Here is a 27,161-nt window from a genome sequence, read left to right on the forward strand (position 1 = left end):
CAGGTGGTCCCCAATAACATATCTCTGAGTTTATACCACTTTCATGATACAGTTTCAAGGGACATTTCATAGAGTATAAACCTTCTATGATAAATTAATCATTTAAAAAGTATTTCTTTAAATATTCAATATATTATAGATCGTTTGATTAATGGTTATAACGCATATTTCCTCACCTACAAATTAAAAGTAAAGACATGTTGCTAATTGTTTTTTAGATATCTATATCTCAATACTATAAGCACTACAAAATAAAGTTCAAGTGGCTTGATTACAACTCACAAGTCCTTGTTATTTCTTATAAGACGTGAAGCCTCTTACAAAACCCTGAACATGATGCCAAAACAAACCAGCAGCCCACAAAAAGCAGGTCAGCTCTATATCGCCTTACCTGCTTGCTGTTCTGCTTCACTGCACTTGCATTATTTCAGCACTGCTTCCTCCATAACTAGTGTACACCACACTGCCCTCACAGACACATATACACAGAGAACATAGAAATAAGCAATGTAGTCAGACTGCAATCTGATCAGTCTGATTCCTGGTGAGTATCTATTTACCACGTTTAGTAATAAACAAATGGATTACTGGTATTTATAGATTTATTTCCAGCAATAACATGCTGTTAAGGCTGCATTAATCAGTTGTGGCCACAAGGGGGCAGACCAACGAAACAAAACACAAGCATCCAGCCCTGACATTCAGCATTCTCTCTCACGGCTAACATGTTAGCAACGAATCTTACTAACAATTAAAAACACATTTAACTACAGTTTTTGGTGACTTGGGGAATTTATTTCTAATATTGACTTTCTTATAACCTTTAAGCTCCTGAGAAGAAAACGTATGTCTTCATTTATGAGTTTTAACGTTGTTCACCAGCTCCTGATATTTGCTAACTTTACTGTTAGCCGTTTGTGCTATGCGGCTAGCCTTAAAGCAAATTGTTTATTAGAACGGCTGCCTACTTTGATTGATGAAAGCTGCTTAGAGGATACAATAGACCTTTTTCACAGCAGATATTTTGGCTTGTTGCAGCAGGGAAAGTGAGTGTAATCATTATAATGACTTTATTTGATTTGGGTGAGCCAGTTTTCGGGATCCTGCTGTTCTGTGTGCTGAAACCTAACTAGATTAATTCGTTTCACCTGTGCTTGCTGACAAGTCACATGAATAAAGTCATACAAATTGGACTAAACAGTGGGCAAAGTAGGCTAAAGTAACTGCAGAATAAAGGCTTCATGACAGACATGCTAAAAGTACAAGGGAACACCTTGTGTCTATCTATGTGTGTTATTTTATTGTTATTTTCTCATGCTACACTTACATTTAAGGAATTTTACAGCATGTCTTTCAAACTTTTAAAGACACAATGTCATGGCACTGGACAGACTTCACTGTGAACTTGTGATATTTAAACTTCTATGTAGGCCCTAAAATCTTTATCTGCAATTATTTTTAAATAATTTTAAAACAGGTCAAAGTACAGAAGCATTTTTACTGATGACAACTAATATGTGTCACTGAGTAGTAAAACAATCCTATGTATTGTAGTCAGTGTAGAAGGCTGATGATCTTTTGATAAAGTTTTATTCAGCAACAGAATCCATTTTTTCGTTGTAGCAACATGGATGAAGTTCATGGATCAATTGGCGTTCACCGGTCGATGGCAGTCAAAAGATGAAAAATTACAAAGACAAACTGCACACTTAATTGCCCAGATAAGTGTTGAGGTAATGTGTAAAATACTATTCAGATGGATGGGCAGAGTACAATCATTCATACATAAAATATGTACAGAGAGGTACATGAGCACTCAGACACTGTTTTTCAATGCACGGTATGACGATACGTGGCTGGAACTGCAACATAAGAGGAGAAAACTAGGTTTAAAACAATGGAATAAACATGAATTAGGAAGCACCAAGTGATGCTTCAGATTCTGGGTCTAAATAAATAAATTACAAATTAATCTGCTTTACATTTAGAGAGGCAGAGGATGGAGATGTTAGCCAGAGATGACTCTGGCGTACTTGGCACCTCTAATCTGAAGTTTCAGGCTCTGCAACATCTTCAGCAGGTCCATTTTCACAATAAAGCAAATGTACTGTTGGTATGAAATCTACAGCGTAATGCAAAGCTAAAACAAAGTTACATACAAAGGGGAGCATAAGGTCATATTGGCAATAAACAGAAAAAGCACTTGGATGTAGTTGAATCATTCTCTAACTTCCCGACCGATGAGATTTGACGGATGATGAGTAACAAAAGAGGCTAACTGCACGTCTGTTCAGAAGTTCACATGTGATCCTTGTATTTCCAAAAATCTCCCTTCCATGAAACCGAACATGTGAGCGAACAGTCGGTTTCATACAGCAACAGAAATGTCTGCCAGGCGCCCCGCTGACAGAAAAAACGGTGACAGACGGGCTGCTAAAAGTGTTCAGGAAAAAAAGTGCATCATATTTTGTCAAATACTGAGAAATAGCTGAACATTAAAAACAACACTCTTATAATAAACATCTGAAATATCTTTTTTTTTTCTCACTAGTGCAACAACAGACTGGATCAAATAAAAGTTATTAACCTGCAGGCAATCAAAGCTCTTTAAACATCGAATAATTTTCTCGTCACAGTAGCAGAACAGTTAAGAAGGCAACTTAATGATTGATGCTCGAACACAAACATGCCAACAGTATACACATCGCTCTTTTTTATAGAAATAAATAGCTGAGTTATCAACTTTATCCTCTTCTTAAATAATTTCCATCTCTATATGACTCTGATGCACATTTAATATAAAGTATCTAATACACAACTGCAATTTCAACACTACTGTTATACATAATATAATTCTCTATGTTTATCTTTCATTCAGCTTTGGAGAGAAAATGCTTACAGAATGAAGACCTGTAAACTTCCACCGTTTCCACTCAGAAGTATGACCTTAGTATTATATAACATCAAAGGTTGGTCCTTTTTTTTTCTTGTTTTTTTGTCGTATTTCTTAACAAACATTATGTACAGAGTAGCTGATAGCGAAGGCAGGATTGTCTAAAACTTAAATCAACAAGTGCTTTGTGTTTTCTATATTTCATCAACAAAGTTTTACATCTTTCCCTCAGTGAAACCCAGCGGACAATCAGTACCAGTGTAGGATAATAAGAATGATAATAATATGCAGTACTGGAAGATCATGAAGAAATGGACACCCACATATTGAACTGGAACATTATTACTACAATATGCAGCTAAACAGGTCCTCAGGAACATTTTGACCATGAAGTGGAAAGATAAAATCTGCAGCTTTCCTCATTTGTGTATTTCTGAATTTCTTAAGAGCCTGTGTGACCAACGCCTGCACCGTGAGAACGAAACTGTCACTTTGATCTGTTGCTCAAGAATTTTAGAAACTGTGACAAATGAAGTGTGCCAACCGGGTAACATGACCAGTCTGTTAGGCAACCTGTGGTCAACCTGTTGCAAGGGAGGAGACATGTTCTGCCTGACTTGTGAATCCTTTCTTGACTTATTTGGAAACGGTGTGCAAAGATATTGTAAGATCTAACAGGAACTCTGTTTAGAGGTGATTAAGTATTGCACTTTTATAATATTCAGGGACTTATAAGAGACTGAATTTAAAAAATCTATGCAGCAAACGCAAAAAAATCCTGTCTTTTGGTCCCTAGTATCAAGCTCCAAAAATTCTGTATCGTATCCTTCCTATAAAGTGTCAACTTTAAATCCTGTATGCCTTGTAAACACATCTTTCCACATTATTCAAACTACATGCTGCCTGCTTGCAATGCAGGTTTCTGTGCTCTTAATTTGTTTCAAAGGCTTTATAGCCTAAAGAGGGTTATTTTCTTAGACTTGACAAAGCTCCTACATAGCCACAGAGGACGTTAAACAACTGTTCGCACAGATCGAGTAGCACAACTTACGCTAACAAACGGATCTTGATAAAATTGTCAAATTTAAACCTCCCCTCTAACTTATCTGCAGCACAGAGGACGTGTCACCCCTGTAAGTATTGCTACTCATACTTCTTGAGAATTTCTGACCTGTAGAAAACTGAATTGTAGCCATAAAGTCAAAATCCGAATTCAGATAATACTGAAGACATGATCCTTTAGCTGTGAGCTCTGCAAAACAGTGAAGTTGACACCACTGTCACGTCACACCTGCTGGCCTGTCGGGTCTGTAAATGCTTGTACTAACCAGCAGAGGGAGCCAGAGGACGTCGGCTGAAAAAGTATAAATATGATAAGAGAGGGGCCGCAGCCATGACGAGCACTATTAGTAGGAATGGCACTGTTTAGTATGTTAAAATATGAACCTCACAAGACATTTAAACACTATGACACCTAGAGACCATGTTTTTTATGAAGAACACCTCCCCTCTACGTTCACTGAAAACAACCAATAAGGTACTTTTAGTCCGACATCTGACATGGTCCCTCTTCCCTCATTAATGGCACATTGGAGAAAACGCTCACTGGAATGAGGACAGACACGAATGGCACCAGTTGTATGTAGAAATGCATTATGGGTCACCTCCCAGCCTTCCTCTTAATAAGAAACATCAGATCCTGCATCCTGTTCTCTGAAAGGAAAAGATCTAGAGATACTACAGCCATGGAAAAAGTCTGAGCTTGTGTCGACATGAGGAAGCGGAGGATGGTAGAAGAGGCTAAATGCATCGCTGCCATGCAGAGGCTAGAAGACTGTCAAGGTCTGTGTGTTACATGGAGCTCTGTCCTCGCTCTCTCCGCTCCGCCTGGAGCTCGTGCAGCATGTTTCTGTTCAGGGTGGAAGCAGTAAGTGTTGAAAGTCGTCCAGCACATTGTTAGTGCAGGGCAGGCAGGATGAAAACCTTTTATTCAAGCCTCGGCTGCGTGCACTCGCACAAACATAAAGCTCCAGCCTGGAGACTCTTAACCTTGTACTTCTGGTGGAAATTGTATATGTTTTAAAATGTGCTCCCGCCCACGAGCTGTTGGTGCTGAAGGTAGTCTAGAGTAAATGTCAAGCATAATGTAGATGCAGACAGTTAAATACAGCGCTGTCACCTGGCTCCAGGCTTTTCAAGAGAGGCATCTGGCACAATCCGTTTTTTAAGTGAAAGCAACAGAGACGGAGAGAGAGGAATCTGACAGTTTGGTCGGGCTATTTGAGCCTGTGAAATTTAAGACTCATAGTGCCATGGTTAGTCCAAATACAAACCTTCTGATTGGGTTTTCAGTCATAGCCAGCAGTTAAAGATACTGACTCTCTTTTACCGGAATAGTGAAAGAGTTTGTGGAGTTTGCACGCTGTTCCTCGTTCCTGCTTCTTCACAGCGATCTTCTGTTGTCTCTGTCGGTGCTGCAGACGTATTCAACCACATGGGTGGGCTCAAAATCAGCTGGGTCTTTTTGATTGACTGGAGCCAAGATGGCGCCTCTCCAAGAATTGAAGGATCACAAAAGATGTTAGCAGAGACTGTCTGCTTTGACATGGAGGATTTTGGAGAAGCCGGGTCTCTTCTTCAGAGCCTGAAAGAAAAAGGACGGGATGTCAGAGTCACAGTTTCTCTCAGGGAACTTCTGTGTGATTTTTTTTCTGCAATCAGAACACTCAATTTCCCCTGCCACCTTCCTTTCTTTATGTTTTCTTCCATTAGCAGTAAGTGTGTTCAATGACTCAGAAAGCTATAAAAAAACTGTAAAGCACTGAGCTGCAGCAGGTTAAGGATGTCTCCTTTGCTTCATACACTTCACGTCGAAAGAACTCCCATCAAAAAAACGGATGATTAAACACAAGAGGGGAGCTCTGGCTTCCTTTTCACAGCAAATGTAAAAAGGGAGGGATAAAAATAAATCATAGCTGTTTGCAGCCTTTGGAAATGTTACCTAACTGCTGTGAGCAACCCTGCCATCTTGAGTGTAATATCCAAAAAGAACACACTGTGAACTGACTCATAAAAACAAAACATAAATAAAGCTGGGATTTTACTGCCTTTTTGTCCTTATGTGTGTGCATGTGTGTGTGTGTGCGCGCGCGGTCAGCTATAAGAATGACCCGAGCCTCTCACAGTGAGTTTGCTACAGAGCATCCACAACCAGCCATCCCTGGGACTCGGAGGATTGAGTCATGGTTTAAATGTTGTGTAGTTGTGATAAAAATAGATGCATCTTATCCTCTGAACAACTATTGGCCCAGCTGTTAGTCATGTGCACACAGTGCTGAAAAATAGAAACTAAATTCACAAGAGAGTGCTAAACAGAAAGCAGATGATAACAGAGCGAACCCTCCTGTAAGCCATTACATTTACAACATCAACACTGTACTTGATGGGGTTGTTGTACAGTAAAACTTCTTTGTGGCTTCCTCAATCAGACAAACGTTGTTCTGTGAAGCTGAATAGGTTGTGCAATGGCTGCATGTGTTCTTATACTGTATCCTATCACGTTGTTGTGTATAATGTGTAAAATGTGTATTATGGATCAATTGCAATATATGTCATTTGTGGTTGTGATTGATATGTGCTACTTTGCTACTCTGTTTACATATTTAGTGTTTTTGTATTTATTGTTTTTTATTCATTAGTACTACTGTGGAGGCAGCTGAATGTGTGCAGCATTAAATTCCAAGACAAATTTTCCCACCAGGACATTTAAGTCTATCGTATCATATCGTATCGCATCATATCGCATCATATCCTATCATATCGTATCGTATCGTATCGTATCGTATCGTACCGTATCGTACCGTATCGTACCGTATCGTACCACAACATATCGTATAGTGGTGTATCGTAGTGTACCATACAGTACCACAATGTATTGTATCGTATCGTACCACAACGAATCGTAGTGTCGTGTCCTGACGTATCGTGTCGTGTCGTGTCGTGTCGTATCGTATTGTATCGTATCATACCACAATGTATCGAATAGTGTCTTATCGTACTGTACCATACAGTACCACAACGTATCGGTTTGGGGTGTATCGTAGTGTACCGTACAGTACCACAATGTATCGTGTCGTGTCGTGTCGTGTCGTGTCGTATCGTACTGTACCGTACAGTACAGTACCAAAAGGTATCTGTGTCGTATCATATCGTATCGTGTCGTGTCATGTCATGCCGTATTGTAGACACATCGCATCGTATTGTACCGTACAGTATCGTACCGTACCATAACATATCGTATCATACTGTACCATGTGTTATGGTATGGTACCGTATCATTCTGCATCGTATGATGTGGTATTGTATCATACTGTACCGTATTGTATGGTATGGTATCGTTCTTATCATACCGTACTGAATCGTATCGTTCTTATCGTACTATATCGTATGTGCTTAGTGTATTGTATCCTATATCATATTATATCTTATCATAACAATAAAAGCTGTTAAGGTGACTTATGCAACGATCAAAACCAATAAGTGTCGTCCTTTTTGGAACCTGAATGTCAAACAAAATCGCAGATTTGCTCATCTGAAAATGGAAAGTTCAGCCAAATGTTGGTGTTAGATCGATGTCATTGGTTCAGTGTTTCATCATGAAAACATGAAAAGTTGTGGGCAAATCTGTCTTCATTTTTTTGTGTGAATTTCATTTGTTTCAGCTGACATATACTGTACTGTACTATATCACACTGTAAAGAGTGTAATGTGAGACACACAGCTGTTGTTACCTGCAGCTTGTTAACCATCTCATCAAACAATTTTCTAGCTTCAGGGCTGTTGGGGTCCTCGAAGTAGTCCTCTATACCGATCTGAACCACGATAGACTTTAAGTTGCGGCAAACACCTGCATGAGTGGAAGAAGGATTTATTCAGCATTAAAATGAAGAGTAAAATGACCATAGTTCTCTTTTTCAGATCAATCCATTCTAAAATAACTGAGTAATTATAGCAGGATTTTATTCAGTACGTCTACATTAGTCAGTACATTAGTGTTCAACCCACTGTTGAAGTGCAGCAGGGCTTTGGGGGTGACTGGTGTGGAGGTTAGCACCAGCATCTCCAGGCCTTTCAGTCCCTCTCTGCAGACCTCTGCTGCCACCTCCTGGTTGATCTCGCTCACATGATCCAACTCCAGCACCTGCAGCCGCATGCAGTTCCTCGCTGGTGGGTTAAACGCGGTGAAGGGAGATAAGGAGGAGAAGGAGAGACGGAGATATGAAGGGAAGTGTCAAGATAATAACAGAAGATTACACCAGAGAATTAAGGCTGATCTAAGGTGAAATGCAGTATCTGTGTTGCCCTTGTTTATGTCCTGGTATGACTATTACCAACATCCTACTTTCTGCACATGATTCTAGCAATGATGCATGATTTAAAAGTTCTGTTTTTTTTACTGTATTAATATAACTCGTAAAATCCTGAATACCGAATACTTGTGTTGTAGATCTAATCACTAATAGGAATGAGATAAAACAGAATCTTTACCTAGAGATGCCAGCCCCTGAATGCCACATCCAGCCCCGCCCACACCCAGAGCCCGGAGGTGTGGCCAGCATCTTCCAATCGTCTGCAGGCATCGGTTACTGAAACGAGCAGGTTGTTGGCTAAAGGAGAGAAAACATATATTAATTCATTTACTTTACATAGATTTCATATTACAGTTATTTGGTTCAATCAAAAGTAACAGAGATACAGTATGTTTCAGTATATTACCATGGGTGTAGTGGCGCCACCTGTAGGGAGATGATGTCTCTACAACCCGCACCGAGGGCCCAGATCACCTCCTGGCCGACTGGATCTGTGGCACTCCTGGAACACAATATGATTTTGCTTATATAACATGCATATGAAACTGTGTACAGCATAACATCTGCTGTCTTGAGGCAAAAGTGAAACATTTGTGAAGAGAGTCAGCTGACATCTTGTACCTGTAGGTCACGGCCTGCAGAGCTCGGCAGTAGCAGCTGGCCAACCAGAGAGAGCGATCAGTCAGCAGGTTGGGGCAGTGAGAAATCTTCAGTATCAGCAGGTTACTTCCTGTGGCCTTTAACAACGCCTCCAGACCTTCCTCCAGACAGCCACTTAGACGGAAAGGTAAGGAGAGGTCAACAAAACATACAGACAGAGACGGCGCAGAGGAAGTAATTCTCCTGTCCTTTGGAGCAGCATGTCTGCCTTTACACTCAACTCAACTGTATTTATAGAGCTGCTTTACACAAACATAAAGCCCAGCGCGCTTCAAAGGGGATTTAAAAGGAAGACTTAAAAATAAGAGAAATAAATAAACACAAGGGATAAAAATAGTGTGGAAACCAATGATTAACACTTAAAGTTTAAGGCAACTGGACGAATCATAAGTAAAATCCAGGCTGAAAAGATGTGTCTGAAGGTTTATTTACAGCACATAACAAAATGTTCTTTCACTGCAGCAACATAATATGCAGGGAACAGCACGTCTATGCATTGGCAGCATAAATTAAAGCAGCCTTGAGCTGCGTCTGCACAGAGAAAATCACTTTTTACTCTCAAACTTTCACTTTTCATTTATCAGGAGATGAATATTGATATTGTTCATCATCATCAAACATTCACTCACTGCTTCCTCTCATCAATCACTGTTCATTTAAATGTCACTATGTTTAATGGTTTGCAAAGCAATGTGCTTATGGAAGCCAAACTGATCCTCCATATAGTCAACATTAACCCAGCTTTAACTGTCTCTGCATGTGTGTCTCACCGTGTGCTTTTAAGGTAGTCCTCCTTTGTTTCCTTCTTGCCCCGCTGTCTTGGTTTTAGGTTTTGCAGGATGAGCGAGTGCGTCTGAGTGCACCACTGAGACAATATGCTTAGGAACTATGGGAGTAAACATTGACATCAGTGAAAATCTTCAAAGAACACAGCAACAAGCTAAAGATAATGCTACTGACTATTTTCTCCATACAGCTTTTAAATGTACGCTAAGCACCTTGGAGGAGATGCGGGCGTTCTCCAGCAGCACTCGGGTCCACACGGCGGGGTGACGAGCCACAAACTTCCAGTCCCTGCAGACCTCGGCGGCTCTCAGCAGGGTTTTAGTGTCCAGGTAGGTGAAGATGCAGAAGAGAGCTGCTCGCATCTTCAGGATCTCCGGACTGATCACCTCGTTGGATTTGGACGGGCTCTTTTCATGGCGGCATGGCTTGTAGACGCCGTCAGACCGACCTGTGGGAAGAAAAAACTAGAATTACCGCCTTGCAGTTGTATGCCTCCACCAACTAGTCAAGCTGAATTACATTTCTGTCTGTGTAGACTCTAGATGTTGGAGTTATTAAACAAAAGGTATAAAGTGTAAGGTGTATGTTTTGGCAGATTGGAAGTTGTTGCAAATGTCATCACCTTAAGTTCAATATTAGCAAGATCAAAGAGCTTGTTGTGGATTACCAGAGGAACAGGAAGCCCCCTGTCGTGGTTGTCATCCAGTGAGAGGAAGTGAAAAGGGTGGATTCACACCTTGGGAATTGGATTGGAGTGACAATACAAAGCATTTTGCTGTTACAGTTGACCTTTCATCTTTTGGGTGTAAAATGTCATCTCTTCATCATTTTAAACCTATTAGAAATTTGTGTGAAATGTTATCATAATTAGCATATGAATTCTTGAGTTATGGCCACAAACATGTTTTGTGAGGCCACAGTGACCTTGACCTTTGACCACCAAAATCAACTCAGTTCATCCTAGAGTTCAAGTAGACGTTTGTGCCGAATTTTAAGAAATTCCTTCAAGGCATTCCTGAGATATCATGTTCACAAGAATGGAATGGACGTGAGATCACAGTGACCTTTGACCACCGAAATCTAATCAGATCAGAGTCTAAGAGGACGTTTGTGCCAACTTTTATTATAAATAGTGTAGGAATTCTTGAGTTATAACCAGAAACGTGTTTTGTGAAGTCACAGTGACCTTGACCTTTGACCTTTGACCATCAAAATCTAATCAGTTCATCTTTGACTCCGAGTGAACAGTTGTGCCAAATTTGAAGAAATTCCCTTAAGGCGTTTCTGAGATATCGTGTTCACAAGAATGAGACGGACAGACGGACGACCTGAAAACATAAAGCCTCTGGCCACGGCTGTCGCCCGCGCGGAGGCATAAAAACGGTCTTTTAACACAGGGGCGATTTTTGATCATTGGACACGTGTGTTGAATTATAACTTCTAGCAAAATCATCACAAGTGCACTTAAGACAATCTCTACTGAACATTATACTTATATACATGCAACATTTTCAATACCACTTGCAGTTGAAAGTCTTTCAGGCAGATCAGAGGGTAGTAAAAGGCTAAAACTTGAAGGCTGGACATGTGAACTGATAAAGTTCAAATCTGTATTATTTGGGCCCTGACCATATTTACCGACACTATCATGTTAGTTCTGTGAGACGCGTGGTGTTTTATTTCAGCCTCAATCATAGATTAATATCAATCAATTCTTGCCTCTACCATCTTGGAGAATATTTCTTTATTCTATTTTTTACATTAAAAAAAAAATAAAAAAACATCATCATCTGTGCTTTTATTTTCTCCTGTTTGAGCGGCTGCAGTGGTCTGTTAAATGGCATGCATCTGAAAGACATTTGCACACTCCATATTTTGCAGAAGGCAGCAGCGTCTCAGATGCCAAACTCTGCACAAAAAAAAGAGACATACTGTACTAGTCCTTTTTAAAAGACTTCAGAGTGGATGCCAGAGTGCTTCAGAGTAGATTTTAAGATGCTACTACTTACTTTCAGCTTTTCATGGCCTGGCCCCAGATTAGATATGTTAGTATTTATCTGCTGGCTAACTAAACAGCTTGGTGTTAGACTAAAGAGAGCTGTATTTATTTAATATTTTACCAGTCCCTTTATCCTGTTTTGATAGTCATAAATAATCTTAAAATAACCTTTAAATAAGCTTATATAAACCTTTATTTAAATAAGACCAAATCAATCGAACAAGAGCTCATACATTTCTGTTAATAAATACATTAAATAAAACATGAACAAATACAAGAAGTGCCTCTTAACTAGTGTTTAATCTTCTATCACATGGTGGCGCCAACCTTCAACAAGACACTGAGTGAGATTACATAATATTTTTCTCTTATTTTCATCCTTTCAATCTCTCGTTTGCCATCTATTGGCTGATACCGTGTGTCCAATCCAAGCCTGTCTTAGTCCTCGCAGGGAGATTGCTCCTAGATGACTCATTTCATCTTTGGCCTTGGAAGGAGTCTGTTTGAAACCATCAGGGCTATGAACCATTACTTACACTCTCGCTCTCTCTTCCTCTTTCCCTTTTCTCTCCCTCTCTCTCACACACACACACCGCCTACGATCAAGACTGCCAAATGAACTAAAAAAGCCGATCTGTGTGCTACATGCTGAGAATGCTTGTACATGCATACCATCTGATGAAAGCTGGCAGAGACTCTCTCCCAATAAGGAGAAGTACGTCAGAGCAGCAGCATGCCGGTAACATGTTGAGTGTTACGTGTTAAAGTTAAAGGGGCAGTCAGGAGCAGTTCATACATGTTTGTCACAGGGCTCTGGCCCAGTTTTACTCCTTCCCCGACTGCCTGAGTCCACCCCGGTGTATAGTAGAAACGGGACAGCAGGTGGGGAGAGATGGAGCAGTGAGTTAGAGGATCTTGGCAGGGTGGGAAGCTGACAGAGTGATGTACAATCTGTGGTGGATGCGAAGAAATGTGCGGGCATGAGTGACTGTCTGACTTGGCTCGCTCGTAGAAGCAAAGCTTATCATGGGAAGAAGAAATGAGATGATACAACAAGCAAACTCTATAATATAAATATGTTCTACTAAAGACACAGTGTATAGAGTGTGTAGCAACAAATGCAATGTATCTATGACAAAAACTACTATTTACACTGTCTGCATTGGGGCCAAGTTCCTCCATGTTTAACATATATGCTCACGTCTGATCCACACATGGTTTGCAGAATAAGCTTTGGTCAGTGACACAGCTCCAGCAGCATTACAGCTCCTGCAACTCAACCTAACCCAGATCCACATCAGTCCCTGCTCTCATGGGACTCATTTTAAGGCCTTTGTTCTGTGAATCCTGACTCCCATGTGTCAGAGCAGCAGGCCGGATGTCAGATCAGAGCGAGAGTGTGACAGGACGTATGTGTCTAAGAATAACTAGTCGGAAAAACGTACCTGCATTAGGGCGATACCCTGCCCGGCTCTGTTGAGGATATGGAGCCGCGGACTGCTGGACTTCAGCCACAGCTCTCCTCTCCTGCTCCCACATCTCCACCTCGGACTCGGTGGTCCGGGAGCCCACGTCCGACACGTCTCCTTCCTCGCCTTCGGTGCTGTTCCTGTAAGGTCGCCGCTGCCAGTTCTGGATAGCCTGTTTACGAAGACCCCAGTTTCTCGATCCACCGCCGCTACATCCAGGGGAGCGCTCGTAACCCCCCTCTCCCAGCCGGCACTGCATGTGGTAGTACTGGGCCTCGGGACAATCCTCCATGGGGTGCATCTCCACGCTGTCACTGTCGTAACCTCCAGAGCCCTGCGAGACCGACTTGATCCGCCCCGATGCTCTGCAGCAACAGAGAAGAAACCAGACTATAAAGATGATTGGTCTATCCCAAGTCCTGTCACATGGTTAATGTATTCTCTATCATCACAATAACTATGACAAAAAGTTACTTGAGAGGATGCACACCGCTCATCATGTCTGTTTGGTAAAAATGAAGGTACATCCAGATGGCTTAGCTTAGCAAAAAGACTGGAAGGGTGAAAAGAAAGCAGCATTTTATGGGTACCTTTAAAAGTGTTAAATTACTGGTTGTGGTTTTACAAGGGGTGATGTAAAGGACGACCTGCAATGAATCCGGCAACCAGCAGAGAGTTCAGGAAATAGTCCTCACAAAACCACAAACATTTTTATACTGTTTTCCTTCTCTCTTTAGTGAAACAAACAAGATCTTTTAAAAAGAAGCAATTTTATTCACCATGCAGCAAGAAGGCAATTCAACATACTCACATATAAAAATATGTTTTAGTATAACATCACGACCTCCAGGGTGATATTGCTTTTATACAATGGCAAATAGTAGTGAGTAAGGGATAATGTATAGTGAGCAGGTTGTTATTGCGGAATGGAACCCCGTCAGGATAAGCAGGTCTTATCACCCTGAAGTCTCTCCCAGTTATTGGATTGTGTGATTAGAGCTGCATCCCTAGCAACGGTCTGTTCTTCATAACAACAGTCTGTTATCGAGAAATAACAGACCTCGGAATGCAATAATAAGAACCAAGTATTCAAAACAGCTGTGTAATAAAAAGTATTAATCAACACATTTTTTTTATTTTGCTCCACCGACTCAACTAGTTCCACAACTTAACTGAAAGTGGACTTTTGTTGCCATGCAACCCAAACATTCTCCTGCACTCCACAGATCAGCTGTTTTTTTATCATCTACATTTACCTGTAGGTTTTAATTTATCATCAACCAGTGAAATAAGAGTCTGCTGTGTGATGTGTGTCAGAGGTACCAGCTTGATCGGTGCAGACATACAGGGTCTGTTGTAATGTTGATTAGCAGTATTCAGAGCACCTGGCGGAGTGATACACAGAGTGAAAAGTCCCAGTGATGTTGTTCTATATCAGCACTCATGGAATGCCGTTTATCCAATCAGATTACCTGGTCGGAATCAACTGTTGCATAAAGGCCGACATGTAATAAAAGATAAGAGTGGCATCAATCGTCTGTTGACCTATTCATGTTTCCTCTGATTATTCGACTAAGGTTTCCTCAGCACAGAGTTATCTCTGCAGGAGTTCTGCAGGAGAAAACAGCAGTCTATGTATTTAATCTGACAGTAGTGGATCCATTTCTACAACTAAAATGTACCACAAACAGGCACTGTACTGTATGACCTACAACAAACTGCTGCATTTGAGTGGATTTATCGCAGAAAGAGGGCAGCTTTTGTAAAAACATACGGCTACACTACTTAAAAATAACCTCCCATCTGATACAAGTAATGAGCAGTAACAAATATCAGCCTCTCAAAAAGTAGGCCATTCTCTTTTTCCATTTCCTCCTAATCAGTTCTCTCTGCTCTTTCCCACAGCGTAAAAGTGGAAACATTTGCATTCATCATTTTAGGAATAAAAGAATCAGAGGTAGGATTTATCAGCCAGGGTGAAGGATGCACAGAGGATGAGGAGCAGAGCACAGAGGAGCTGCAGGTTACTGTATATGTATTATGTAAAACCAGAAGAGAGCCGTGTGTTTTTATTCATCTAAACTGTGTCAATGACACAAATGTGATTCATTACTTTATAATGAGCCGGTTTGTAGAGCGGTAAGTTGCTAAAAATGGCTTTAATGTTTAGTCAACATTCAGTCAATAACAGGATGTAATGATATGAGAGATGATTGAGCCCAATCATGAGACGCTCATTACAAGCTGTTGAGCTGATTAATGACTTCAGAGAGTGGATCCAGAATGACAAGTAGCATCAGAAAGTAAACCTCGGGAGTTCCCTGAAGTACAAATGAGTGTGAAAAGCCTTTTACACTGTATGTAGTATGATTTTAATAAGACTATGAAAGATGATTCACTTTTAGAGCTTAAAGTTTTAAGATTTTCTTTGACTTGTTGGGAGAAAAGGAGCCGAATCAAACCTGATTTAGAAATGTTAAGAGGAAAATTATCATGTATTTTGATTATATTCATGCATATTGAAACTGTTCTAAGTACTATTATTTATAAAATGTGAAATATATGAAATTACTGATCAATAAAGAGCAGAACAAAATGTTAAAAGAGCAACGTATTTTTGGTGTGAAACTAACTCACGTAGACGAATGATTAACAGCCTAATTACATCTAGTTTCTAATAACATCCTGACCCTTAATGAAGAGCTATTAATAACTACAGACAGACGGCTCACAGGGTCACGGTGTGTGTGTCACGTCACTGGTGATTCAAGCTTCAGACAGGTTCTGCGTGACATCATGATAGGAAACACGTTCACATACCAACTGAGAGTGACGCTTGGTTTAGTCAGAGTATGATGTCCCCGCCATGTGTCTGAAGTCTCCAGCAGGGACCCAGAAATACTTCAGTCACACCTCATGAGGAGAGACGGCAGACCTGCAGCTCACTGAGTCTGCTGCTAACATATCACAGTGTTCAATACCATACTGCATATGAGTATCGTGATGTGGATGTCTAAGTGTGAAGATGCTCTATTTTTCTATGAAGAAATCTGTTATTGTGTAGCTACTGCAGGGCTGCAACATTTTTTAATATGAATTAGTTGTTTAGTACGGAAGCCCTGAGCGGACATGCATGTTTGTTTTGTACTTTGAACCCTGGGGATATGAGTTATGATCATCTGACGTCACGGTGGTGCAGCGTTGCTATCTCGAGATAACGAGACAAATAAGTCGAGATCTCGAGAAAACAACTGGAAATGATTAGTTATCAAAATGTATGGATGCATGTCCTCTTAGGGCTTCCGTAGTTTAGTACAGAACAATCTGAAAATGGAAAAGAATGCGTCTTCAGTAAGCTTGTTTTGTCAACCCAGCAGCCTATAATCAGAATAAATTACATTTTTTTGAAGATTCTTTTTTTGGCCTTTGGCTTTATTCATAGGACAGCTGAAGATAGACAGGAAATGTTGGGAGTAGAGAGTGGGGGATGACATGCACCAAATGATCGGCAGACCGGGAGTCGAGCCTGCGATCAGTGCAACAAGGACTGTAGCCTCTGTACATGGGGCGCCTGCTCTACCAACTGAGCTAAACAGCGCCCCATAAATTACATTTTTAACTATAAAAAACAAGAGAAAGACAGAAACAAAGAAAAAAAATTCCTTATGTTTAAGAACCACTTAATGTTTGGGCATATTGCAGGAAACTGGTATAAATTACAGAGCCTTCAGTCTGGGTGGTAACCTCCAAAGACTTCTAAGCCAGAGGCAGTGAGCTCAGTAGCTGCTGGATTAAAGCGATGAGGCTCTAAAGGCTCTGGTATATTTCCTCATAACTTTTGTTACAAATGCTCTCAAAAGGTAACAGAGATGAGATGCATCAAAATAATTTGACAGCAAAGAGCCACAACATCTCCATCTTGACCAGAAATACAGCTTTTCTTTCTTTTCACACAGACAAGAGAAAAGTGTTCCTAAAAAGTAAAAGGATTCCTTATTAAAGCACACTTTACCTTTCAGTTATGAGCTCATATAATCCTCTCTACACATCTGGGTTGTAACACTTACTGCAAACCTCTGGATGCTTTTCGGAGGTGTGAAATCCTTCGTACATGCGGAGCAGTGTAGAGAGTGTGCTGACTTACCCTGTGCTGGGGGAGGACCGTCGCTCTGACACTTGGTACATCCCTCTGGTGCTCCCAGAGAGGCTGGAGTTTCTCTGCACAGACACAAACATGGAGGGAGGAGGAAACAAAGAAAAGGACAATTAGTCAGCGCCCATCAGATTCATTAGACTTTGCTCCAATATTATTTGTTTGTAAGAGATTTGGTATTTCTGAGCAGGCTGGATGACAGGCAGATATTCTAGCTGTGCCAAAAGTTTGTTCCACAATCTACTTCAGACTTCAGACGACCGTAATATACGAGCCATTTTCTAAAATATCATAAAAACAATACAATAAAAACTAAAGCGCGAGATTTATAGTAATTTTAAAGCAGCTGTCACACTAAGTTAGCACTGCCATAAAAATGAAACGAAGGCTTGTTATCAAGTCCCCGCTGAACGCAGAGGAAACTCAAACAGTAAATCAAAAACTGGCTTGGTTTTTTTGTCTTTGGAAGTTTCTCAAAAAGAGCTGGGACAGTGATCAAAAAGGAAACACGACAACTCAAGTGATCCTCACAAGGCTTTCTCAGTAGGGTTTAGTTGTAGAGTTTGATCTCAATACAGATCTAAGCATGTATATAAAGACTGGTTACACAACAGGCATCATTTAAGGACATTAAAGGATCAATCTGTCACCAACACAAGAACAGTAAAGCTTGGTGATCAGCCAGAGCTGACAGTGAGGTAATTAACTGTTATTATAGAACATGGCTATTTAATCGTGATACATCATATAATGGTACACACTAGACAGTAGAAGAAAGCTTCAGCGAATCAATGCAGCAAATCACACGGAAATCTAGTTGATTTCGTTAAATCGTCACGTTCTAAAGTGATGGTGACCCTGTTGCTGTATGTTTATTAGAAATTAATATTTGGTACAACAAAATGTATCGAAATAATGTTGTGACACTTTATTATACTGTGCCCAAAGTTGACCATATGTCCTTGGTAGGACACTTGCACATGCACAGATAGACTCGAAAGGCGGCTTGTGTCCTGAATCAGAATCAGGTTTATTGCCAGGTAGGTTTACACATACAGGGAACTTGTCTTGATGTTTTGGTGCAGAACAATAAACACAGTAGAAGAATAAAACTAATTAAAACGCTATTTAAAGTAATAATTCTGAAGATTTTCATTTAAATAAATTGTTAAGTCACTATCTATCGCCGAATCGGGTAACACAATGGTGATTGAGCCTGTGGCCCTCTGATGAAAGCCTTCGCATTTGCAGTATTACAGACTGGGTGTCTGTGGCGACTTTCACGGAAAAAATCACAAGCGGCGCCCAGTTAGTGACGCGTTTTCCATCACCCAGCAGTGGTTGGTCTGCCAGAGAGGGTAGGCGGAGCTAAGCGGCTGCTTTTCCGGTCTCTGCAAGTGTTGCGAGTAAACAGTAATCTACTAAGGCTGAACAAACAAAGAAAAGATCGATGACTACAGATACAACTTCAAAAATAAGTGAAAATCCAAAGAAAAGGAAACAAATTTGACGCTCAGATGAAGGCAAACAGTCTAAGAAGGAAAGCGACCGTCAGCGAGGAAAATCAAGAGTATGTGGACGTCCGCGATCACCATTTATAACTAAAAGTGCCGCCAGAGAGAACAAAATTGAAATCTTAGAGGGTTAGTCTTGAAAAGTTGTACTGCTAAAGTCAGGGAACTGAAATTTAATTAAATAGAATTGTCCTCTTGTGCGATATTAATTGTGCTATTTTATTATTTATAAATCAACATAATGAGGAATATGAAGTCTAAAAGTTCAACCACACAAAAATCATTCTCAAAATGAGGCCACTCTTTGACTCTTTACGATATTCATTTGTTATTTAACAAGAGTTGGAGCACTTTGGCAGGTTTGAGATTTCTGTGGTCTGAACTGAACTTTGCAGAGTCGGGTGTGGCTCAGCTGGGTGTGTGTCAAGCATGACAGTGGCTCTGTGCAGTTTGGCACCCACACTGATGAGGGGAAGCACAACAGAACTAAATACCTTTGTGTAGTCACAGTGGCGCTAAAGCCATGCATAACCACCCACATAAACGGTCTCTTTGTTTGCAGCAGCAGCAGCTCAGAAATGTACTTTATCTAACTCCACATGTGATACGTTTGGATTGGCCTCAGAAATAGAAGGAAACAATCACTGATCCAGTGCCCCGGCCTGCTTGAACACATCGTCATGAACAACTGATTCTGACCTAGTGCTGGACTTAGATTAGAAGTGATCCATTTATACCACAACTATTTCATAACATCATTTTATTACACCTCAGAAACGGCCAGGGGATGCCTCTGTGGAAGTAAATCCTGATGAACGTAATGCCAAACTTTTGTTGGATTCTCATACTACTTTTAAACAAGTGAAAACTTCCGGCCAATAGTGACGCTCCACGAGGACTCATTTTCTCACACTTCAGCCTGTAGTAAAGATTACTTTCTCTCACTCTAACAACCCAGAAACCCTCGGCACATTTCCCACTACCTCAAATATTTGACTGTAGCTCTGAAATCAGGTGAGAATTTTCAAGTGTATTTGGTAGTGGGAGTGCAGCCGGCTCCTCTCTCTCTCTCTCTCTATCTGCCTGAGAGCAAAATCCTCCGAGTCACTCTTTCATACAGCACTCAAAGCTGCCTGTGTAATGTTTGTAAGAGTGTGTCTCAATCTATATATGTGTGTGTGTGTGTGAAGTAGTGCCAGGTGGGACTCTGTGTACAAGACTGGCGACGAGCCACAGAGGGAAAATATGCATAAACACAGACACTGTCACTCCTCTCTCTCTCGCTCCCTTTCTTTGTGTTTCGCGTCTCCTCGCACAGCTTGTTTCTGGCCTCGCGCCAGAGAAAATGGACCACGGAGGAAACAGGCAAACACCATCCATGGCTCTCTTTCCAGAGCAGCCTGAGGCGAAGGCAGGACAGAGGCGAATCTCCCAGAAATGGACGGGAAAAAACGAGCAAGTAAAACTCCAATCTGGTGACCTGAGTTTGGTCTTTAAGCCGTGTTATCCTCTATTTCTCCTTCGTGTCGTCTCTCTGTTAACAATCTCCATCATCACCTTACACTTCCTGTGTAGAAAAGCATTAGATTCAGCTCGGACTGAACTCGAGTGTGAGCAGGAAATAAGTCATCCATCCTTATCCTCACCGTCAGTCCTAAAATACCTCTGCGGCGACCTCGCTGATGCCGTGACAGGCGGTGAGGGAGGTCGCAAGGGCGTGAGCTTGGACCGGCGACATCTCTGGGCTTCCCTTGACACTGCGAGAAGGTGCCAACTAGTCTGTGACTGCACACATGTACTTGTCAAGTCGATTATTCAGAGTCCTGCACACAAACATGAAACTGACTGATGCTGAGATCCAAAGAGAGGACGCCTAAATTTAGGCGGCAGCGTTTCAGGTCAACCTCAGGTCGAGCAGCTCTCTAATATAGCGAAAGAAAGAGGGAGACTATGAGCCTTATCATTCTATGTTCAAACAGCGTTACAAATGAGCCATCACTTAGATTTTACGCCGTACAGTAGGACGGCGTACAGTGACTAAGCCGAGTGTGTCAGCCACATCCCTGAACTCGGTGATAGTGATCTGAGGAGCACAGTTTTGCAGAAATTCTCTCAGATAATGAGCGAAAAAGACACTGCTATTTCCTCTCAGGCAGATCTGTTCGACACCACATCTGATTCAAAATCACGCTGACACCTTTCAGCAGGAGCAAGAACCGGTTTCCATGGCAGCACTCAAATGTGTGCAACGAAACAGGTCACCTCTTTTTTCCAAGAGGTGTCTGATAATTTGAATAAGTGACACTTTTAAGAGCAGAAAGTGTCGGATTTTACATTTTTATTGTGTCGCGTAACAAGGCAAATGAAGAGCGGGGAAACGCAATGATGGGAGCTGCAGACACAGAGAGCTGAGGGAGGTCACGATTTCTACTGTCTGACGCTGAACGCAGAGCAGATAGAACATATTGTAAGTCATAGCTTTATGATCCTATAGTGGGTGAACATCACTTGATTGTATGAACAGTATGTGGACCTGCATATTAACCATTAGAGTATCTAATGTCCAGTAAAGTGTCTTTTTCAGAGCATTATGATGTCACAGTAAAGCTGAACTTTGACCTTTATGGTAAAAGTAGTCATCACTTTATAATTGAACCTATCGGATCTTCATGTGAATTTTTATCACAATTAGAGAATTAATTCTTGAGTTGTCAAAAACCTGGCCTTGAGTTGTGATCACAGTGACCTTTGACCTCCATCGCCCCCAAACCCTTGCTTTAAGCCCAAGTGGGTGTTTGTGCCAAATTTGAAGACATGTCCTCAGGGCCTTCCTGACATATCTTATTTATGAGAAAGAGACAGACAGACGGAAACCCCCAAAAATAAGATACCTCGGGCCCGGCAGTTGCTGACAAGTACTTAAGTACTCATTCATAACACATCTTCATGCACACACTTGTGATCTTCTGTTCTACTATCGAACCACAAGCCTGTCAGTTCCATTTAAAAGCAAAGTTTAAACCATAGACTGTGTAAAAAGATGGACGACATGACAGCTCCCTACAAGTGAAGCCAAACCCTCTCTATCGCCCCCTGCTGACTGGCTGCAGTATAGGTCATAAAGCCTGCCTCCTCCATGTTAACAGATGGGACATGAGTCAAACTATAAAATCATAATACACGCCAAATACGTATTTCTCAAACATGGTTTCTGTCATTATAGTTAGTTCTTATCATGCTGATTTACGTCCAAGTGTTCATTTTTCTGACAGTTTTAATTAGTTATTTGATGCTGTAAAAAAGATGATTGACATCTCATATACGGCTCCTGCAGCAGATCTGTTCCAGATTAGCAGAGTAGAGGAGGAACGGTGAGAGGAAACGTAACGTAAAGTTTACATATCTGTGAACGTTAACCTCAGTTAAGTGTGTGTTTTGGTAAGTGGAAGTGGCTACAGCGGATCCACCCGCCAAGTTCTACTGCACAGCTCTGGCTCCAAATCACGTCACCATCACACCATTGGCTTCAAATTTGTACAATGCAAGCAGATGGAGACATGTCGTCCATCTTTATATACAGTCATTGGTTGAAACTAAAAAAATAACTCACTCCATCCTTAGACTTGATTCTCGAGGTGATTTCTGTTAAATCATTTTATCTGTATTAGGTAAGTCTTGGATAGTTAATGGACTTGTTGTCTGCGGTTCCTTAAGTCCATTAAGGGTTTGACCTGTGGTGCTTTAGAGGGACATTACTCAATATAATCAATGCTTATGCACTATTCAGAGGCAATGAGCTGCTGTGTCAGAGGACTGTCAGACAGCTGGAAGTTGCTCTTAAACAAGACTCATAATATGTTTTGGATGGTGAAATAAAAATCCAAATGTGTTCTGAAATTTTAGTGAGATATTGTGCTGTCGAAGTCAGTCATGGACTTTATAATGATAAGTAAAATGTATATATGTATGCACACTGTATCCTCACCTGGCGTCCGTTGCCCTTCGATGCCTGGAGGCTGCAGCGGCCCAGGCTGCCATTGGGTGTGGTGCCGCAGCTGCTGATGATCTGCAGCTGTTTCTCGGCGCGGTCCGCTCGGTCCAGCAGCTCCTCGATGAACTGCTGCAGACGCACTTTGGCATTTGCTTCACGTGCCGCCGTCTCCTGGAGAAACTGGTCAATCTGGGCGACCTCCCTGAGGGCAGAGAGATAGAGAGGGACGGCAGTGTTAATGGGACGTTCTTTAAACTCTGCGGGATACTCTCTTATAGATAATGTTTCATTGGGAGGCGGGGAGATACTGCAGATGTGCTGAACCTTGCTTTTTATAGGCAAATGGTCCTTAATAAAACCTCTCATATTCACACCAGCTGCCGTCCTGCCCTTTTTGCATGGAGACGATGCACAGCGACGGTCGGTGACAGAGATAAATATACCATAAAAACACAAAGGGAGCGAGAGACGCGACGGGAATAGAGGGTGAGAGAGCAGCTGGATGCTAATACCTCCTCAGGCATAGCAGGGCCAAGTTACCGTCACTTTAAGGGACAGTGTCTCACTCCGACACAGAGGAAAAACAAACCAGGAAGTCAGACAGTGTTAGGAGTTGCCTGCAGCCTGCTCGACAGACTGTTTATTTCTTGCACTGCCTGCAGAGACTTGTGTCATCTGATCTGAGATGTTCAGGTGTGATTAGTCAAATTACTTTAACTCCATCAGTGTAGGCTTTGACAATGGAGCTCCATTATGTCCAATAAGAAGGCTCTGCATTTTTACGAAATGGCCTTGGCTTTTTGTTTCTCTAGATTAGCTAGAAGTTAGACCAAGAAATAATGCCATGTAAGCTCTTACTGCTCGTTTTGATCACAGCTGATACAATGAAAAACACAGACAGCACAAGAAATACCGATCAGATACCTGGCTAATGCTTCACCTGTCCTCAGACAGCTCTGATCATCATTAAAACAGATTTCTTTGACCACTTGGGGGCAGCGGAAACAAGTTATGAACACATTTACATGCCAGCTTTTAAGATGACATGCAAACAGATGCAGCTGGCTGCTGTAAGTCCGACTTTGACTGTAGTTGAGACATTTGTTTGGTCTGTTCAACTGTCTGCTGTTTGGTGCAGCAAAGGTAAAGCTTTCCCCTTAAGACAGCTTCATGCTTCAACCGTAAATTAGGCTACCAGAGCAGAGAGAGTGAAGCTGGACAGCTAAACAATAGACAGAACTTATACAACAATATTAATCATAGCCGCTAATGTGACTACGCTTTTCATGCTGCAACTTACAAGCATTTTTATCAAGGATTAGTCTGCTGTTTATTTTTGGATTAATGAATCATTTAGATCATAAAATATAAATGTAAAACAGTGAAAAATTAACTGATGCTGATGAGTCTGCACGGTGGTGCAGTGGTTAGCGCTGTTGCCTTACTAGAAGGTTCCTAGTTTCAAAACCGGTTCAAGCAAAGTGGGTCTTTATGTGTGGAGTTTGCTTGCGTGGGTACTTCCATGTACTCCGGCTTCCTTCCAGTCCAGGGTGTACCCCGCCTCTAGGATAAGCCGTACAGATAATGGATGGATGATGCTGATGAGAGCAGTGAGACTGAATCAGAGCAAGCTGCAGGGTGTAAAAACCAAAACAATATGCTGTAAGACGTTAAAATGCTCTAGAGATTTCATGGGGAACTGGATTATCTGAGTCCAAGGTGACATCTTCAGCTGTTTATTCGGTTCGACCTGCAGTCCAAAGTCCTCAGACATGCAAGGCGTTATATGTATGCACCAGAGAAAAGCAGCAGATCTGCACGTTTAAGAGGCCGAAACCAGCCAATGTTTCACATTTCTGCTCGATACAGACAATAACAACTCATCGATTCTTCTTAACGTTGTTGATTCTTTTCTGTAAATCTACTACAAAATAAACTGACCTCTTGTTTCAGCACTATTTTCACATCCAGACAAACCTTTTTTTGTGTGAATATCTATAAAGTATGACCGAACACAGCACCTTTGCCTCCTTTACTTTACACGCCTGTTAATGTTGACCTGTCTCCATATGTGACCTCTACGATTCCCAGAGCGTGCTTGTCTTTCTGTGAGTCCTTCTAAACGGCCTGAGCCTCCACTGTCCAAACAAAGCAGCCGGCGGAGCGTGACGAGACGATTCAGACATCTGACCTTGACAAAGCCAAAGGACCCATTAAAAGGCTCAGACCGTCACGGCAGACAAGAAACAGGGACGTCAAATCACTGTTACTCCAGTTGAAATAGGTTTGAGCTCATTTGGATGGATACTTTAATGTCCAACTACTGTCAAACATCCACTACTAGTAACCGTTATATAATCCAGGGTACGTTCAAGAACAGTAACAGCACTCACAGCGGATCAGGCTGAAATGGGGGCATTCTGAGATAAGAATAGTTCGGAGTCTGGCACAGTTCACTTCTCTTATGCTCAGGCAAAGAGGACTAAAATATGAGTCTGGAATTAGTCTTGACCTTTGGGGAGAAATGAAAACACATGCGCTGTTAAATCTGTGAGTAAACAAACAGGAAGTCAATAGAAGAGGGCCGGAACTGCGTCTCTAATCAGTCCTGATATTCATCTACTTTACTTTATTTACAAATAGATGCATAAAGTGAATAAAAGATTGAAACATGGCTGCCAGTTTACAGGGTTACACGAGTAGATAGATAGTGTTTCAAAATTGTTAGCACAATTAAATAACCAGGCCCACTCCTGTAGAGTCCCTGTGGATGCGCGTTAATTTAACACTGTGCCAAGAAAGGTCCCCAAACTCTCTCAAATGTACTCGTTGTATTAGGTTTGTGCTGACGCAGTCTTTCCATTTGTAGAACAGACGGCACGTCCTTCAGCCGACACAAGAAGCAGGGTGGCGAGGTAGACGTCCACATGAGGAGAGTACGTTCTTTAGCGACCACCAGTCCTACATGCAGAGCGATCTGCATATCGACCGACAGCTCGAAAGTCTCTGCAGAGCATCCAAAGATGACCAGTACGCATTGGAGAAACACGCAAACATTGAGGTCCAAAAGTTTCTTAACACAACCAGAGAAGATGTGACCCTTCAGCAGAGCAGCACCTGTCGCATTAAGACACTGATGGAAAGATGCGGTTGTTTTTGAGCGGTGCAGTCTGTGCTGTCACAGACATTTACCGAGAAGACGCGAAGAAGAATGTGTGTGTTTGTGTGTTGTACTTGTGGACGGTGGGCAGTGTGAGTGGAAAGGATGGATAACCAGGAATCAGTTTTCTCAGTTGCGAGAAGAATTTTATCAGGCCGGCCACACAAAAGAGAAAGAATCATAACAAGAGAACTGTCTCTCCTCACAGCCTGACAAACACAGACCAACCAGTCTTGTTTCTCCTCACCTTTCTTTTATTTTAACAGAAAAAAAGATTGTGTTCATGATATAAACGAGTATTAACATTTACGCATTTATCCACAAACATAAAATACACCTTGATCAGTGAGCGAGAGGAATGTGCACCTTCCTCTCAGCTTTAATATCAACCTTTATTTCAAGTGGTTTCTTTACAGACTGGCAAAGCAGACTGAGGTCTCCATGACATTGTGTCCCACCACTTCTATCTCATCACACCACAAACTCTCCTCTCTACTTGTGGAAAAGAAAGGAGGAATTTCATCATCAAATCTGTTGAAGCTGCCAAAATAAAAGCCCTAAAAAAGGACGAGCTGTTTGTTTATCAAGTGCCATCCAGTCCAACCTTCATGGAGATGCATCAATGTCTTTCAACAGAGGAAGCTGCACATATTCATTAACATTCAGCTGGAACAAACATCGAAAGTACCATCTCAGTCGCTTCCTTTATTTCCTGATTTAAAAATATTGTGTTTTTAACTAACTCTTGAACCTTAAAGGGCCAGTTCGCCGTTTTTCAACCTCAGTCCTATCATGCTATTATGGGGAGCTAATGCCATTATGGTAGGAAAAAACTGCAATTTCGCTCGGTGCCTTTGGAGGACGCTATCCGCTTCTCCAATGGGCCCTGGAAAACCTCCGCCAGAGAACGTAAAACGCGCCATCTGGCGGAGGCCAGGGAGCTTGATAATCCACCAGCTTTGACTGACAGTGGCTTTTTCCAGGGGCCACTTGCTCCTTTTAAAGTCGAGCTGAAACGGCATTTCAAGAGCATCTAGCTACCGTATCGTGACGTATTTCCGAGTGAAACATGGCGTGCAGGCGGGACATATCATTAGAGGGATTTGATTTGATCGTTGAGAAGTGGGCGTAGCCAGACGATCTCCACAGCGCAGTAGCTAGCTAACT

General features: G+C 41.6%; 1 protein-coding gene across 1 annotated transcript in view; it reads right to left on the reverse strand.

Moving 5' to 3' along the window:
* Window positions 1-1,576: 1,576 nt before the first annotated feature.
* Window positions 1,577-27,161, reverse strand: part of fbxo41 (F-box protein 41) — a 53,735-nt gene continuing 28,150 nt past the window's right edge. Inside the window, exons 4-14 of the mRNA XM_069666416.1 lie at window positions 22,829-23,036; window positions 17,321-17,394; window positions 13,153-13,541; window positions 9,921-10,156; window positions 9,693-9,808; window positions 8,884-9,036; window positions 8,669-8,764; window positions 8,441-8,559; window positions 7,958-8,116; window positions 7,684-7,799; window positions 1,577-5,537 (exon numbers count right to left, since the gene is read on the reverse strand). Coding sequence (XP_069522517.1) covers window positions 5,475-5,537; window positions 7,684-7,799; window positions 7,958-8,116; window positions 8,441-8,559; window positions 8,669-8,764; window positions 8,884-9,036; window positions 9,693-9,808; window positions 9,921-10,156; window positions 13,153-13,541; window positions 17,321-17,394; window positions 22,829-23,036 — 1,729 coding nt within the window. The 3' untranslated portion in view covers window positions 1,577-5,474. The remainder of the gene's footprint in view (window positions 5,538-7,683; window positions 7,800-7,957; window positions 8,117-8,440; window positions 8,560-8,668; window positions 8,765-8,883; window positions 9,037-9,692; window positions 9,809-9,920; window positions 10,157-13,152; window positions 13,542-17,320; window positions 17,395-22,828; window positions 23,037-27,161) is intronic.

This window comes from Semicossyphus pulcher, unplaced genomic scaffold (assembly GCF_022749685.1).
Source record: "Semicossyphus pulcher isolate SPU_LCO1_2020_fin unplaced genomic scaffold, fSemPul1.0.p SCAF_17, whole genome shotgun sequence".
In the NCBI taxonomy this organism is placed as follows: Eukaryota; Metazoa; Chordata; class Actinopteri; order Labriformes; family Labridae; genus Semicossyphus; species Semicossyphus pulcher.